Raw genomic sequence first — 16,787 nt, 5'->3', positions numbered from 1 at the left:
AACTAGGTTAAATGCGATCAGGAGATAATTGTTAGAATGTGTTGAATGGGGATGCTAGTTCCATCCATAGCATATTGAGGGGTAAGTTTTATTTCTTAGGTTGGACTGGCCTGTTTGACAAGGATGTATAAACCCAATGACCTATTTTAGTGTCATTTTTCTAAAAAAATTGAATAATTTAAACTTGATATACTAAATGGAATAAAAGAAAGAAGACATTGGAAGATAAAAAAAGAATGATAAATATAGCAAATAAAATTGAGCTTGAGCTTACTTTGATTATAATTGTGCTCTGCTAGCTAGGGTATGGTCAGGCTCATTCATGTTGCTTGGCTGAAGAATGTGCAAGTAATATGATATTTCAAGTACATGACAACAGCTAGCAATAGTTAATCCTTATTTTTCAGGGGTAATTGATTCCAAAGTGCCTCCCCTCATTTTTCATAAAAGAGGCCTTGCCTGGAAAAATATTATTGGAGACAAATGGAGCTACTTGGTGACCTTTTTCTTTGCATAAATTTTCTGTGGTTTTGCATAATTAGGCACCCAAACAGCTACCTCATTATAAATATGGATCTACAAATTATAGCCTACAAATTAATAAAATATCTTCTGCATGCATGTATATCCTTCTAAATACTTAATTTTCGAATAGTTATCCTTTCAAAAGCATTATTTTCAGGCATAAATTTCTACAGCCTTCCTATTTGTTCATATATCCTTGCCATCACCATGCATTGGTTAACATTAGCATAACTAGACTTAAATTGAGTTCAAATTTCTAGAGTTGCAATTTGACTATTTTGTGCCTGCTTAAAATCTTCAACACTCAACTTTCTTATCATTGGATTTGGGGCATTTAGATCTTTTTATTTTAAATTACTAGTTTTTGATGATGTTGGACAATAGGCTAACCTAGTGCAAATGGCAAATAGAAGGGATTTTAAGAAAATATCTCGAAAATTCTTTTTGGAAGACTATCCTCGGAAAATCATTACGGTATATCATGCAAAATTAACACCTAAAAATTTTAAACTACAAGAACATGCTACCAATACAGGTCCTGTGTTTTAATTTCTCTTTATTAATCTCCTACATTTAGAGATTCAGAAATCCTATTTTTCTAAAATTTTACTTTATTTAAAGTTTTCACATATCTTTCTTTCTCCCTCCTCTCGCATTAGCATTGAACTAGATATTGGATTCTTGAAGTTGCTGGGCATGAGTGTTTTCATAGATCGGATATAGTTTGCCAGACTAATGTGCTTATCAATAGCAAATGAGTATAAGCTTGGGAGAGTCTTGTGTAGTGGCTTGGTTCCCCACCTCAGTGAAAGAGTTCAGCGAGGTCGGCACACTTGATGCCATGCAGCTAAGCATTTGATTCTACTCCCTTGATTTCGGATTCCCCATAAGAAGGTCTTGTAGTTCCTTTTGATTTTCTAGATGATAGAGGCTGATGTGGGGTGCACTACCTGTTGAAAATATTTTGTCTAGAAACTGCTATATTGTCATTTTATAATAGTATTATAAAAGAATAATTTATTAATATAAATTCAGAAAATTAAAAAGAGCTTGCTTGTATCGAGGCGTGTGATATACACTGCCCTAAAACGTAATTTGTCCCTACGTCCTAAAGACCGAAGAGATGCGATGGTTCCGAATATACGTATTATTTCGGCAATACTATATCTTTTTGGAAACCAACAATCCCTTTCGAAGAGTCGCAACTCTTCTAAAAGAGATGCCTTACAAAAAAATATTTTAAAACATTTAAAACAACTAAAACTCCAACACTACTATCCAGTAGATTGGAATGCATCTCAACACCAAACTGATGGGTGCAAGCCGGCTTGCCAATGAGAGAGCTTTTTTGCTTCCAACCTGATAATTTTTTTTCTATCTTTTCTACTAGGAAGTTCCAATCATCCGGTTTGGTGCTGAAAATTTTTAACGGAATGCTTAGGTATGGTAGAAGGAAGGAGAGATGGCAGTATCTTCAGTTATGTCGAAACTGATGAATTTGGACGTGAAACTTGATCTCGAGCCCTCTTAGCAGCTCATGTGAGTATAAGATGAATTTAAGTGACTTTATGCTGTCCTTGGAAGCTTCACACGATGCCAGGATGTCGTCTACGAATTGTAAGCAATTGGTTTTGCCAACGATATATGTCCTAGTTAATTTGAAACCTACCTTTTCTAATATTAATGATGCTACTCCTCGGGGTAATGTTTCTTTGCTTTTGTAGGATAATACTTAAAATTTAACTCATTTACACCAGATTTTTCATCATGGAGTTATCAAAGTAATATAGTGTGAGGATTCGTACGGACTTATATTTAGTTCTACAGTAATTATACACTAGAAAAATTTTAGATACTTATATAAGATCAAAAAAATAAAATAATGTATTTGGGTTAGTCTTTTTAGAAATGATATGAGAGCAAACTTGGTCCATAGCCTATATGGCAATGCGGATAATGGAACATTTTAGTATTGGCCCATTTGAGCCTAACCATAGACCAATTGGTGTGTTTGTGATTGATCGATGGAACTCGTGAATGCATTTTGGTGTTGTAGTTTGATAAAAAAAATCAAGACTAAAATAGAGAAAGTACGAGGATCCGTGCGAAATTATATTTAGTCCTATTTTAATTATGCATTAGAGTACTTATACAAAAACTTTTTAGGTGGCCTACGCATACATACAAGAAGGCTAAGAAATCCGACTAACGTGATGCAAATATGATCCTCAATGTATGATATCCTAATTAGGCGAACCGGACTCTAACCATGTGTTTCTTCATGGTTAGAGAGCGAATCCAACGTTGCAAACATGGCGCCTACGTGCCACGTACGAGGAATTAGCCGAGGTGGTGGTTGGCTACGTACCGAGAAATTATATCAGTATTGGGCGGGCCGGGGATGGGAGTTTAGCGAATACCTTCTTCTTAATTACACACTCAGCACAATTAAGTACACTGTTACCCCATCTCCGTACCTCCGACTTTATCTGCCACGATTGTCAACTCACCTACCGACCCACGATCTTCGCCAATCAACACCGCCCAATGACCGGCCCCACCATTCTCCTTCCCTTTTTGAACCTCACAACTGTCAGGTCCGTTTCCAGGTCCCAGATCCGAACCCCACAAGTCTCTTTAGACGTAGGAATATTCCACCAAGGCAGGGACATATCCGCTTCCTCGATCCTGGATCCCGTGTGACGGCTCAACATTCCCATTTCTCTCCTTGCAGTGTTTCTCTTTGGATCAATCCAGAGAGGAGAAAGAGGGGAGAGGAGGGGATGGGGTCGACGGGGGTGCAGCGCCGGACGCTGGTGCTGGTGAACCTCGCCGGAATCATGGAGAGGGCCGACGAGGCGCTCCTGCCGGCGGTCTACAAGGAGGTGGGGGCGGCGCTGCACGCCACCCCTACGGGGCTGGGCTCCCTCACCCTCCTCCGGTCCGTCGTCCAGGCCGCTTGCTACCCCCTCGCCATCTACATGGCCGTCCGCTACGACAGGACCCACATCATAGCGCTCGGCGCCTTCCTCTGGGCCGCTGCCACCTTCCTTGTCGCCCTCTCCGACACCTTCCTCCAGGTTTGGAACCCCACAAAGCTGCAATCTTTGCCGCTTTTCTGTTTGCCTTTTTGATGGGTTTGGTTTGAATCGAGGCGGGCGGGATGCGGGTTTTGCGGATTTGAGCAAAAGTTTCGATTTTTAGCGGGAAAGATTGAATCTTAGATTGGTTTATTAGGTTAATTATTTATATTTGTGATACTTAGGGAGTGTTTTGATGGGGTTGAGCGTTAACTGTTTGGGATATTCTGTGGAACCGAATAGGGTTTTTTGTTGTTGTAGGGCTCATATAAATTCGTAAGACTTGGCTTCTGTTTTGTTGTTGTAGACAAAAACCCTTAACTTGTGAGTTGAACTATTGCCATTTGTGAAAATAGTGTTTGGATCAACTGTTGTTTAGAAGAGCATGACTAACGGGTTTCTTGGCCTCTTTTGAAACATGATTGATTTGGTTCTGAGATTTCTGTTTTACTTCAAGTAATTGGTATTAATTGTGCCATCAATGATCAAATAAGGCATTATCTGCTGCACCTTCTTGGATTACTTGCCAAACTAATTTCCCCACCTGCTAGGTGATTCATAACTTGGCTGCTTTCCAATGGCCGAAACCATGTCAATAACCATCAAGCCTTGTCCCAATTATTGGGGGTTTCATTTTTTGCGGAATCCTTATCTATCACTCTTTTCTTGCTGAGGGCTTCCTGACTAGGAAACACCCAACAAAATTGTTTGATTGGTGGATTTGTTGAATCTTTGATGCTGTCTGAATGTTTGTATATTCTAAAGTCTAGTTTCTCTTCTTCACTCTAGAAATCTTTGATATGTCTACTTTCTTTTGTTGCTCTCTTGTTGCTTAAATCCTTAATTTGCTCCATTTATGAAGCAACCTAATGTTTTAAATGCTTCTTGAAAGCAGAATGAACCAAAAAAAAAGCCTCGATATGCAAATAATCTGATATAATTTACATATATTTCATACTATGGTTGTTATGCAGGTAGCAATCTCAAGAGCCTTGAATGGGATTGGGCTAGCCCTAGTGGCCCCGGCTATCCAGTCCGTTGTAGCTGACTCCACTGATGACAGCACACGTGGTTCGGCTTTTGGATGGCTACAACTGACTGGTAATGTTGGTTCCATCATTGGTGGCTTCTTCTCACTACTACTGGCATCAACTTCGTTTATGGGAATTGCGGGTTGGAGAGTTGCTTTCCATCTGGTCGGCATAATAAGCATCATTGTAGGAATCTTGGTCCGACTCTTTGCAGTGGATCCTCATTTTCATAATGATAGTTCAAGTAACGAAGCGATTTCACGCAAGTCTGTGTGGACAGAAGCCAAGGACCTTGTTAATGAAGCCAAAGCTGTTATGAAGATTCCATCATTTCAGATTATCGTGGCGCAGGGGATCACTGGTTCATTTCCATGGTCTTCTCTTTCGTTTGCACCCATGTGGCTGGAGCTTATTGGATTCTCGCATGGCGTAACTGGATTCCTCATGGGCATTTTCGTGGTTGCAAATTCTCTAGGAGGACTATTTGGAGGAAAGATGGGGGATATTTTAGCCAAGCGTTTCCCAAATTCTGGCAGGATAGTTATGTCCCAGATAAGCTCCAGCTCTGCCATTCCTCTTGCAGCTCTATTGATGTTGGTCTTACCTGATGACCCCTCCACAGGACTTGTGTATGGCCTTGTCTTGTTCGTCATGGGATTTAGCATATCTTGGAACGCTCCAGCTACAAACAAGTAAGTTATTGTGATTCTGTTCTCCCAAATCTTGATATATGGCTAGCAGAATTAGTAAGATCATGACAGAATTGTACCATGAACATGGGAACAATGAGCTCATTAAAAAAGCTAATCTCATTTGATGCTGCCATGAACTTTAGATAATGGCTAAAACCATTGGACCACTGATAGTAAATAGGAATGGAACCCTTGTGTGGTTCTTCACATATATACGTATAATCTCGACATGGAACCATAATCATTGATTTCCCTTTTTAACAAATAATTATTTTCTTCCATGCTATTTTCAGCAAAAGAATGGAGTCATCTTGTGAAGAACTCTCTTTCGAAAATAAACTCAATCATAATACTATAATATTTCAAGGTCCTTTTTCTTCAATGGCAAAAGAAACCTTTCAAAGCATTCTCTTTCAGAATAAACTTTCTTTTACCATGCTATGGCACCTTCTATTCATTTTGGTAATTTCTCTCTCTGTGGTGCACACAGTCCTATATTTGCAGAGATTGTCCCAGAGAAATCAAGGACAAGCATCTATGCTTTGGATAAATCCTTTGAGTCTGTACTATCATCGTTCGCTCCTCCTCTTGTTGGCATTTTAGCTGAGCATCTTTATGGGTACAAACCAATTTCTTATGGAGCAGGTGAGAATACCACTGTTGAGACAGATAGAGAGAATGCTGCCTCCCTTGCCAAGGCACTCTACACAGCAATAGCAATTCCCATGTCACTCTGTTGCTTCATCTACTCCTTCCTGTACCACACCTATCCCAGAGATAGAGAAAGGGCAAGGATGGATTCCTTGATAGAATCAGAATTGCAGCAGATAGAATTGGAGAATGCTTGTGAAGTGGGACGTGATTCTGGAAGCCAACATTCTGAATTGCAGTTGAATGGAAGCGAAAGAAGCGTGATTGATTTGGCTTATGGAGAGGAAGACTTTGAGACTGATGACAATGATGAGAGGACACTGCTTTCTTGGCAAGTGGAAGTATCAAATGGGAGGGATTAGCATACGAATTAATGAAAACTTTCTGCTTCCCACGGTTACTTTTAGATTTAGACCAGTCTAGTACAAAGAGTGCTCTCGAGAACCACAAATGCGGTTTATTTCTGAATCTGGTGTTTGGCTTTGGAGGCCAGATGTTACTGGGAGTCGGCTTTTGGAGGAAGTTCATAGGTCATTTCAGATCATGTACTTATAGACCACAAAATGATAGATATAAATAGTGTTTGAAGTGAGTGGAGAATTCAAGTTTTTGTCTGAGGGGACTAGTATACAAATGAAATAGTTTACCTTGGATGGTAATCTCTCTATTGACAAATCTTGTACACGACTGCTTCTTGAGCAACTACTTTGGTTTCTCTGAGTCCGGTGACTGCTTCAGAGACTACATGGTAGCTTGGGACTTGGGGTTAGTTCCTGTAGGAGGTTGCCATTTTCAGTTGGTAGCTGGAAGACTTAATGGCTTTTTTATTGTTTTGAATTATTTTTATGTTGCTTTTAAAGAAAGTGTGGATTGTAATTGTAAAAACAAGTGGAAAGAAAAAAATCCACTTAATTGTAACAAGATTGCAAGTGTAATTGACAATTTTTGAAATTCCAATTTCTATGTACAAACTCCTGTTTCACATTTTTGAAAAACTTTATTCCTGACCACATCATCAAATCACTTGAAGAGCATGGGAACATCATGATTATAGCTAGTGATAGTGCTATATGACGATGTTGAGCCACATTTACAAACATCTTGATTCCATCTTGTTGCAGGACGATTATGTATGTTAATGTGGATTTCAAGAAAGGAACGACAGACTATATAAGCTCTTGACTTGTGAAATTGGAATTTGGTTAATTTGAATTGAAGAAAAGTTGTCTTACTATTCCTTACTTCTATATAGCACTATTAATCAGCTTGAGATTCTATTTTCTAAATTTTTTCAAGATTGAATTGTTGCCAATAAGAGATGCTTTAATGGTAATTCTTTAAGGTATATTGTACGGGTTTTTTTTGGAGATAAAAGGTCAAAGTTACAAACCACCTAAACATAATGCTCTGTAAAAGTTGGTTATATCAAATGTTAGTTGATCTCTAATTACATCAAGGATTCCAATCTGGCAATACAATTAGCACAAACATTTGCTTCTCCATAGACATGGCAAGCACTTTCAATGATGATGCAGGAATGGTGAACAATTTCTCCATTTGGAGAGCTTCTCGAACGGTTTCTCTATTGGAAATAATTAATGAATGTATTATATTGCACATCATATCAGACTAGTTAGGAATGATTGTATCTTCCAAAGCCTATGTTGAAGTACCAGAGTGGTTTATTTTAGAGCATCTACACATACTCGTGAGTTTATCCAGGTAATTTATTCAAATGGATCTTTCGCAATAAAAGTAACTTGTGGTTCTTCTCATGCAGATTCTACGATCCTAAGAATGATATATTTTTTTAGGAGCTACCACCGTTGATTCTCTTAAGATCAATTTTGATGGTAGTGCGTAAAGAAAAAAATGAGTGCTTTCAGCGAAGTAGGTTTTGTTATTAAAAATGCTAATAGGGCTTTTATAGTTGTAGGAGTTAGGGTTTTTGATACTATAATTACTATGGCTGAATTGCATACTGCATGATAAAGATTGATTTATGCTAAAATGATGTCAAGGACATCTCACATATATTTAAAGGGCAACTTCTTATTAGTCATCCACTGGTTTTTTGATACGTCTTAGCAAACAGCAGATCTCATCCTCTTGTATATGATTGCTAAAAAAATATATGTATAGAGAAGTTAATAGTAATGTGGATTGGACTTTTATGCCGGGGAACCTATATTATGAAAACCACTGATTTTTCGGTTTAGTTTTTGAATATTTTATTTTTTGATTCTCTGGATGTGTCTATGGCTATAATATATTCGTTAAAAAAGCCAACAAAACTGACGCATGGTCATTGACCACAATCAGATGGGGCCACCTATCCAACTTCGTAACGTCTGGTTGACAAGTCATGGTCCTTTTGTGGTCCTTTTATTCGTCCAGATAAAAATGAAGGTCTACAGTTTATAAAGTCTCTGGACCGGATGGGTGAGACTTAGTCAACAAGGACTTTTTTGTCACAGAGGAGTCCACGGAAGGGTAGGGAATTAATTTCCCGATATTTTTTCCCGCGGTCCGGAGGTCAACCTCGAATCCAATGATCCTTCTCTCCGCTGCCTTCTCTCTAGATCGATTCGAAGGGAGGTCAAGGAGCAGAGATTGGGGATGGGGGAGGAGCGGCGGACGCTGGTGCTGGTGAACCTCGCCGGAATCATGGAGAGGGCCGACGAGGCGCTCCTGCCGGCAGTCTACAAGGAGGTCGGGGCGGCGCTTCACGCCTCCCCGACGGGGCTGGGTTCCCTCACCCTCCTCCGGTCCATCGTCCAGGCCGCTTGCTACCCCCTCGCCACCTACATGGCCGTCCGCTACAACCGGACCCACGTCATAGCTCTCGGCGCCTTCCTCTGGGCCGCTGCCACCTTCCTCGTCGCCCTCTCCAACACTTTTCTCCAGGTCCGCGATTCCATAAAGTCGGCCTTTTTATTACTCTTCGCGTGTTGTTTTATTGGGTTTCGGTCTATTTTCGCTTCTTTTTTTGGATTTTGAGCTGAATCTAACTGGATTAGGTTTGTGTTTGTAGATCTGAGAAATTGGAGCTTATTCTCAGCTTAAAAATTGAAACTTGATCGACTTTTCGGGTTTTATTGTGTGTGTCTTTTTTCCGGTGTTTTAGCAAGGTCTGAGATCGAGTGGTGAGTTATTGGGATTTTTGGTTGGAAGCTTTTGATGAGTTTACAATGTTTCAGTTGCTGCCGGAGATTTTGGAGAAGACGCACAGTTATTAATGAGTGGAGTTTGACTTCTGGACTGCTGAAATTTCTGTCTAAGACTCAGCTTCCGTTTGTTGTTTAAAGACACAAACTCCTTTTCCTGTGACTTTGACCACTGCTATTTGAGAAATAAAACATCTACATTACTTGTGTTTAGAAGATCTTTCTTCTTTTTGTTACTTATGGGGTAGGAGTTGGGAGAAGCATGCTCTTCGGGTCACCTTCAAAACATGGTTGAATTGGTTTTCTACATGTTTGTCTAGATTTCAGCAAATAAATAACTTAACATCGTACCATTAAATGGAGCTTCACTTGCTTTTGATTGTAAGGCAGCTACTGAACTGATCTCTTTATCTGGCATTTCATTTTTAACGCCTGTTGTGTCCCATTAATGATTTGTTATGGTCCTGTTTCATAATCTAGGAGTGGCCTAAGTAAATTTACCTCTAATGTCCTTCTTCTTGACCATGCTCATTTAATGAAGCAATCTAATGCTTTAACTGTTTATGACTTCTCTGGTTTTGAATCTGTAGTAATATCCGGTCTCTCTGGAGACATCCAATAAAATTGGAAATTGTACTAAGATCTGATACATAATTCTTATAGTTGATAGGATCTTTGTTGTGCAGGTAGCAATCTCAAGAGCCTTGAATGGTATTGGACTAGCCCTGGTGGTACCAGCCATCCAGTCCCTTGTAGCTGACTCTACTGATAACAGCACTCGTGGTATTGCTTTCGGATGGCTACAACTCACTGGTAATATTGGTTCCATCATGGGCAACTTCTTCGCTCTCCTGCTAGCATCGACGTCGATCATGGGAATTGCTGGTTGGAGAATTGCTTTCCATCTAGTCGCTGCAATTAGTGTAGTTGTAGGAATCTTGGTCCGGCTATTTGCCGTAGACCCGCATTTCTCCTCCAATGTTATCTCCAGCGATGACCTTATTTCGCGCAAGTCTGTGTGGGCAGAAGTGAAGGACCTCATCAAAGAAGCCAAAGCTGTTATGAGAATCCCATCATTTCAGATTATAGTGGCTCAGGGTGTCACTGGATCATTCCCATGGTCAGCGCTGTCGTTCGCACCCTTGTGGCTGGAGCTCATTGGATTCTCGCATAAAGGAACTGGATTACTCATGACATTGTTCTCGGTCGCAACGTCCCTTGGAGGACTGTTTGGAGGAAAGATGGGGGATTTTCTCGCCAGACACTTTCCAGACTCCGGTAGGATAGTTCTATCGCAGATAAGCTCTGCCTCTTTCATTCCACTTGCAGCTGTGCTGTTGTTGGTCTTACCTGATGACCCTTCCACGGGACTTGCCCATGCCATTGTCTTGTTCATCATGGGATTGAGCGTCTCTTGGAATGCTCCTGCTACAAACAAGTATGTTACTTATTTTATTTCTAATCTTCCATGTCTTACTGCATGCTTTCCTTCCTAAATTTATAACAAAATTAGTAGATCAGAACAGAATTGTGCCAAGGATATAGTGACATGATGATCGGGCTGAAACAGTAAATACCATTTGATTCAGACATGAATCATATAGAATGTTTCAAAGTGCCAAACCACTGATAGAGATCAGAAATAGCACACATTTTGTGGTCTCTCACTGATATACAAAATTCGAACTCTTCACTAACAATGATTTCCTTTTTTAACAGTCAGTTCCTTTTTCCCCATACAACTTTCAGCAAGTATGGCCAAACCATAACTATTTCTATCACCAGATGAACCCGCTCATAGATCATGCTTTTCAAAAATTATCTGTAAGGTCTTCTTGAACGGGATAAACCTTCATCGACAGTACATAGTTACTATTAGCTTCATTGCCAATCTTTTGTTCTTTAAAAGAATAAAGAAGGGATGAGACCGCACAAATTCCCAAGCATTACTAATTTGTAAGCTGGGCATGGCTCTGTTGCTAAATTTTTGCAACATCGTTGTCTGTCTATTTCCATGACTCCTAGAATGTTATAATTTTCTAATTATCAGGGTAATATTAGCATTGTTTCGGTACTAGCTGCTCTTTATCTTATTGTTTTGTTTATGGTGCAAACAGTCCTATATTTGCAGAGATTGTCCCTGAGAGATCAAGAACCAGTATCTATGCTTTGGATAGATCTTTTGAGTCCGTACTTGCTTCATTTGCTCCTCCAGTTGTTGGCTTGTTAGCTGAGCACGTTTATGGCTACAAACCAGTTTCCGATGGATCAGGTGAGGGTGCTGCTGTCGAGACAGACAGAGAGAATGCTACTTCCCTAGCCAAAGCACTTTACATTGCAATGGCGATTCCAATGTCGCTTTGTTGCTCCATCTACTCCTTTCTATACTGCACCTATCCTAGAGACAGGGAGAGGGCACGAATGGAATCTCTGATAGCATCAGAATTGCAGCATATAGAGTTGGAAAATCCTCCGAGAGCAGGAGATTATTCTGAGATCCGACTTTCTGAACCAGCTTTGTATAAAAACAAACCGGTCGTGATTGATATGGTTTATGGAGAGGAAAATTTTGAGACTGGCGAGGATGATGGGAGGAAATTGCTATCTGATGAGGTGGTGTTATCGGATGCAAGGGGTTAGCATATAAATCAAAGCAAAGACTCCGCATCCCATGGTAAGGTATCCAAATGATCAATCCAATTCTCATGCCAGTGCTTCCAAAAACAATCAGTATGATTTGTTCTAGTCCTTGCTTCTAAAAACCACGTATCTGAGATTCAGGATTCAAGGAGGAAGATGGGCTGCTTGCATAGGAGTTCATTCCATGCAGATGGAATTTATTGTTGTTTGATAATCTGAGAGATTTGTAATTGTAATTCAGAGACAGAAACCATTGATCAAGAAAAGATAGAGACACACAAAAAATTCCAAATAGTATTGGATTCATTGGGGCTGATCATGAGCTAATTGTGGTATTTGTGATTAGATTTAAATGAATTTGAACTCTTAGCCATACGGACATAATATATTTGTTTCGTGTCATATATATATATAGCCCAAGGCTCATTTTTCACCATCCAATTAGCCAAATGGACTTCTTCATCTCCAATATGGCAGTATAAAAACTATTTTGTCACCCAATATGTTCGTTCTCAGGAAAATTACTAGCTATCCATCACCCATCATGGATAGAGTTCGATCAGACATGGAGAAACTATTTTTTTCAAAAATATTTTACAAAGAAATAAACAATGCTATGCATTTATTTATTATAAAAAATATTTTGTCAGAACGACTACAAATGGTGTATTTTATTTTTTCTGATCAACCCAATTTTCCTATACTCGTTATTCTCCCTTTCAAATAATGCATTTCTTGATGGGAATTTCGCATGTTTTGTGCAAGTTATAAACAGCCAATAAGATAATGCAATATAGACTCCAATCATGGTCCGTTTTGCATGAACCTCTGGAATGAAAACACTATTAAATAATGAGTATTGCAATAAATTCTTCCAACATTGTTTTTCTATAGACACGTTCTCATGCTTACCAATTAATTAATGTGATGTAATGCAGATGTAAATTGATGTGGAATCTCTAGTTTGATATTTGAGAAAGGGTTATCACCATCCTATGGTCATTATCCATTATTGATATAGGTAAAATCTCTCAAAACTCATACTTATCTGTGACAGTATAAGGAAAAGGAACTAGAGACTTGGTTCTCCTGCAATTGACCAATCAATCGACTAATTCTCATATATCGTTTTGTTGAATCTGAGTATCTAATACTTGATAGGCATTATATGTCACTAATTACATCCAAAAAAAAAAAAATCATTTAATTGATGCCTTCAAAAATGTATCTCCTGCAAAATTATAGCTTTGTTAGGACACCATTTCCAACAGTAGGCTCGAAATGGAAACATTGAAAAGTGTAGTGGGAGAACCAAAGAAATCAATTCAAAGTTTTGACAAGAGGTGGAAAGTCATATTGCCAAAAAAAAAAAAGAAGAGGCTAAGGGAATGACTAATAGGAACTCATATTGGGCAAAAGATGCAAAATATAATACAGTTTTTTATTTCATTCCTAAACAAAAGAAACCTAAAAATCTCAAACAAGCCATTTTCTTTTGATTTTCATCCCTCCTTCTCATAGCCACTTGATTAGTAATCCAGAGCAGTTGGGTAAGCCTTCAATAGCCAGACTTGCAATATGCTACCGAAGAGGTATTTAAAATTTTGAACTTTAAATGCAATATGAGAGCAATGTTTGCAGTATTTTTATTTTCATCTAGAATTCAAGTTCAATGATTCTTTGCCTTTGATGCCTTATATAGTGAAAAGCTCATCGTTACCACAAAAAAAAAAAAAAAAAAGATCAAGTAGGTAATGTTGTAGCACATTTGCAATGAACTTCATTAGTTGATTTCCTTTATGGAGGACGTGAGAGGCATCGTACCTTAGTAAAAAGGAAACTAGGATAGAGATATTTTTAAGATAAAGATAAGTTGAAGATTGAAAACCCTTGAGCCAAGTGATCACCTTAGCAATGTTCCCCTCTGCCTGCACCTTCGGGGTGCTTTGAATAGTTATAGTAGCTTTTAGGCTTTTCCATACCATGGTTATCTCTACAATTAGGATTGATCTAATGAGTAAAGGGATATAACCAGTAAGAAAGGTCTTGCTTGCCAACATCGATGGGTAAAGCTGGCGCCAAAGGTATGAATATGGATAGACCCATCGAAAGTTACTTTCCATTGGTGCCCCGGTAACATAGCTATTTTGAAACAAGGGTTTGAAAAAGATAAGGTGTAGATACACTGGGCAAAGTACCCCAAAGACTACTATAATTAGAAGAAGCCATTATCAACAATCCTTTCTTCACTATTAGTTGTCTAGTTATCTTGAAAATAAGTCATTAGGAGTTGCAAGAATCAGGGTTAGACAAGTTAGTGTGTGTTGGTTAACAATTAAGAAATGAAAATTACATGTCTCATAGGTCAAATGGGTTAAGTCAGTTCACAGGGGTAGACTTTATAGATTGAAGATTTTCTACCTGTGATCAGATTGGCTCAAACATAAGGTGAAAGTTTCCTACATTGTTTCCCTAACTTGATCAACCTGACCCATCTTTCGGATAAAATCAGGGTTGAGAAGCTTTTCTACCTCCTCCTCAATCATCTTCCGCCTTTTAAGGGCGAAGCTCTTTTTCTTCTACCAGACCAACAGGTGAGTGGGGTCCACACTCAGCCTGTGGGTGATAACCTCCGGGTGTATACCTGGTATATCAAAAGCCGACCAAAAAAATGCATCAACATTAACGCAAATGAATTCTAAGAGCTACACTAGGACATTGTCATCAAGACGGGCTCCAATTTCCATTCTTCAGTCCGGTGCTGTCACATCAAGAGGCACAGAATAAAGGTCTTTAGCTAGCTCCCCGCACTGTTATCCCTAGCTATCATGGGAATTAAAGCTTTCGATGGGAAGCTCCTCCATTGGCTTCTTTCCTTTAAGCGTAGCCACGTAGCATGCCTGAGCGAGCACTTGGTCACCTCAGATTTCTCCTACTCTGCTTCTAGTCGGGAACTTCATTAGTAGGTGGTAGGTGGAGACCACGACATGCAGGGCGTTTCAGCCTGGTTGTCCCAGAATGGCGTTGTAGGCCGATGGAACTTTGACGACTAGAAAATCTATTATGACGGTGGTTTGCTGGGGGAGTCGTCCTGCTATGACAGGAAGAGTGATGACTTCCTCCACAGGAATTGGGTCTCCAGAAAAGCCAACCAAGAGGGAGGTGATCCTCCGAAGCCTGTCATCTAGTAGATTCATTCTAAAAAAGGCCTCATAAAATAAGATGTCTCCCAAACCTCCATTATCTATTAGAATTCTTTTTATATCATAATTTGCAATATCAAGGGGAATTACAATGGCATCATCATGGAGAGTTTGTACTCCTTTTCTGTCAGCATCCGAGAAGAAAATGCCTTCTTTTGTCCTCAATCTCTTTATTGACGAGCTCCCCATGTAGGCAGCTCGCGCGTAGGCTCTTCGGGCAGATGAACTAGCTCCACCAGCAGTAGTTTCGCTGACTATGGTATTAATGACTTCGGTCGTCAGTTGATTATTGGGCTTCGCCTCAAGAGAGGTTTGCTTTCGACTAGGATTGGCTCGGCCTCGAGGGTTCTGAACATAGGCGTCAAGGTAGCCTCGTTGAATTAAGGCCTTAATCTCATCCTATAGTTGGAAGCAATCCTCGGTGTCATGCCTATGATCGCGGTGGAACTAGCAGTATCGTGTCATGTCCTTAAGAGTCATAGACTTCATGTTCCATGGCTACTTTATATAGTTGCAGTCATGGATCTCCTTGAGAATCTGCCAGTGTGGATTGTTTAGAGGTGTATATTTTCCAAACCTCTGAGCAGGGCTTCTCGATTGGTAGGAGGTTTCTTTATCCCTGGTCTTTTTGGTGGGGGCTTCAAGTTGTCTCAGGCTCACTTGTTGTTTTCTTTTGGCCGGGTGCACCCCTAGCTAACTCTCATCGAGTCGCTATAGCCTCCTTGACGTTGATGTATTTGTCCGCCCGAGCTAGTAGCTCAACGTAATCTCTCGAAAACTTTTTCTCTAAAGAAAAAAGAAATCAAGAGGTCTTGAGTTTGCTCCTTAAGATAGACAAGCGACCGAATCATTAAGGTCACATACTTCCAGAGTGGCGACATTAAAGTAGCTGGCGTAGTCTCGTAAGGCTCATTATTTCATTGCTTGATGGCAAAAAAGATCTCTGAACTTCTCCTCAGCCTCAGAGGCACTCAGTGTACCATAATTGAGCTGTCTTGCAAAGGGTAGCTAGAAAAGCTCTATACAACACTGCATCAAAGGCACCTTGGAGCATCATGAGAACTTTGAAGCTCTCCAAATGATCTAAAAGATTTCAGGTGCCGTCATATGTCTCCAGTTGCGACATCTTGAAACGGGGAGGAACCAGCTCCCCCATTATCTTCATCGAGAATGGGGGTTCAATGGTGAACTCCACATCTTGATCTTGACTAGCCTGGTGCTGACAAAGTTCTTTGAGGCACTGGCACATCTCCTCGAGCTTATGATCGAGGCAGGCCTCCCTCTGGGAGACCCCATCAGGTCAGTGGGAGGAGAAATGGCTAGAGGCCGACTCCTCCCAAGAGGGAGAGTCAATGGATCGGGATGGGTCCTCCTGTACATGTCTCCGTAGCTGATTGTATGAGATGCATCGAGCTTTGCCAGGGTTGGGACGACAGGAAGGTTGGTTAGGAGGCACTTGCCCCCTCTCCGAGGTGGGGAGTGTCGACCTGAGTACTTCAGACCCTCACAGTGATCCTGCTTGTAGGCCTCTTGTTGCTATGGCTATTGGGGGGCAACTGGCTGCTGCATGTGTTGGATCGCAATAGTCAGTGCCTGGACTTTTTGAAGGGGCACTTGAAATTGTTCATAGATCACCACTGGAACCGTTTGTGGCTCTGGCAGGGGTAGAGCCCTCTGTGGGCTTTGTAAAAAGCCACTGGATTCTTTCAACGTATTTGGCTGAGGATTAGAAGATGTTGGCTGCACCCTTTGAGACTTTATAGTGACGAAAAGATGAAACCTCTTAGGGTAATCTCTG

At 40.2% G+C, this 16,787-nt stretch overlaps 2 protein-coding genes across 2 annotated transcripts; both read left to right on the top strand.

Moving 5' to 3' along the window:
* The first annotated feature begins 3,186 nt into the window (after positions 1-3,186).
* On the top strand, positions 3,187-6,950 carry LOC120107365 (uncharacterized). The gene is made up of 3 exons (XM_039120622.3): positions 3,187-3,605; positions 4,580-5,328; positions 5,819-6,950. The coding sequence occupies exons 1-3, from the start codon at positions 3,309-3,311 to the stop codon at positions 6,339-6,341; spliced, it is 1,569 nt and encodes a 522-aa protein (XP_038976550.1). The 5' UTR covers positions 3,187-3,308; the 3' UTR covers positions 6,342-6,950.
* A 1,480-nt stretch (positions 6,951-8,430) lies between these two features.
* Positions 8,431-12,080, top strand: LOC103720238 (uncharacterized). The gene is made up of 3 exons (XM_026809668.3): positions 8,431-8,886; positions 9,833-10,584; positions 11,264-12,080. Exons 1-3 carry the CDS (start codon positions 8,599-8,601, stop codon positions 11,784-11,786), a joined length of 1,563 nt encoding a protein of 520 aa, XP_026665469.3. The 5' UTR covers positions 8,431-8,598; the 3' UTR covers positions 11,787-12,080.
* Positions 12,081-16,787: the final 4,707 nt, after the last annotated feature.

Source organism: Phoenix dactylifera, chromosome 7, assembly GCF_051530095.1.
Source record: "Phoenix dactylifera cultivar Ajwa chromosome 7, Ajwa_hap1_PhDact_Kaust_v1.1, whole genome shotgun sequence".
In the NCBI taxonomy this organism is placed as follows: domain Eukaryota; kingdom Viridiplantae; phylum Streptophyta; class Magnoliopsida; order Arecales; family Arecaceae; genus Phoenix; species Phoenix dactylifera.
This window is presented reverse-complemented; position numbering and strand designations above follow the sequence as displayed.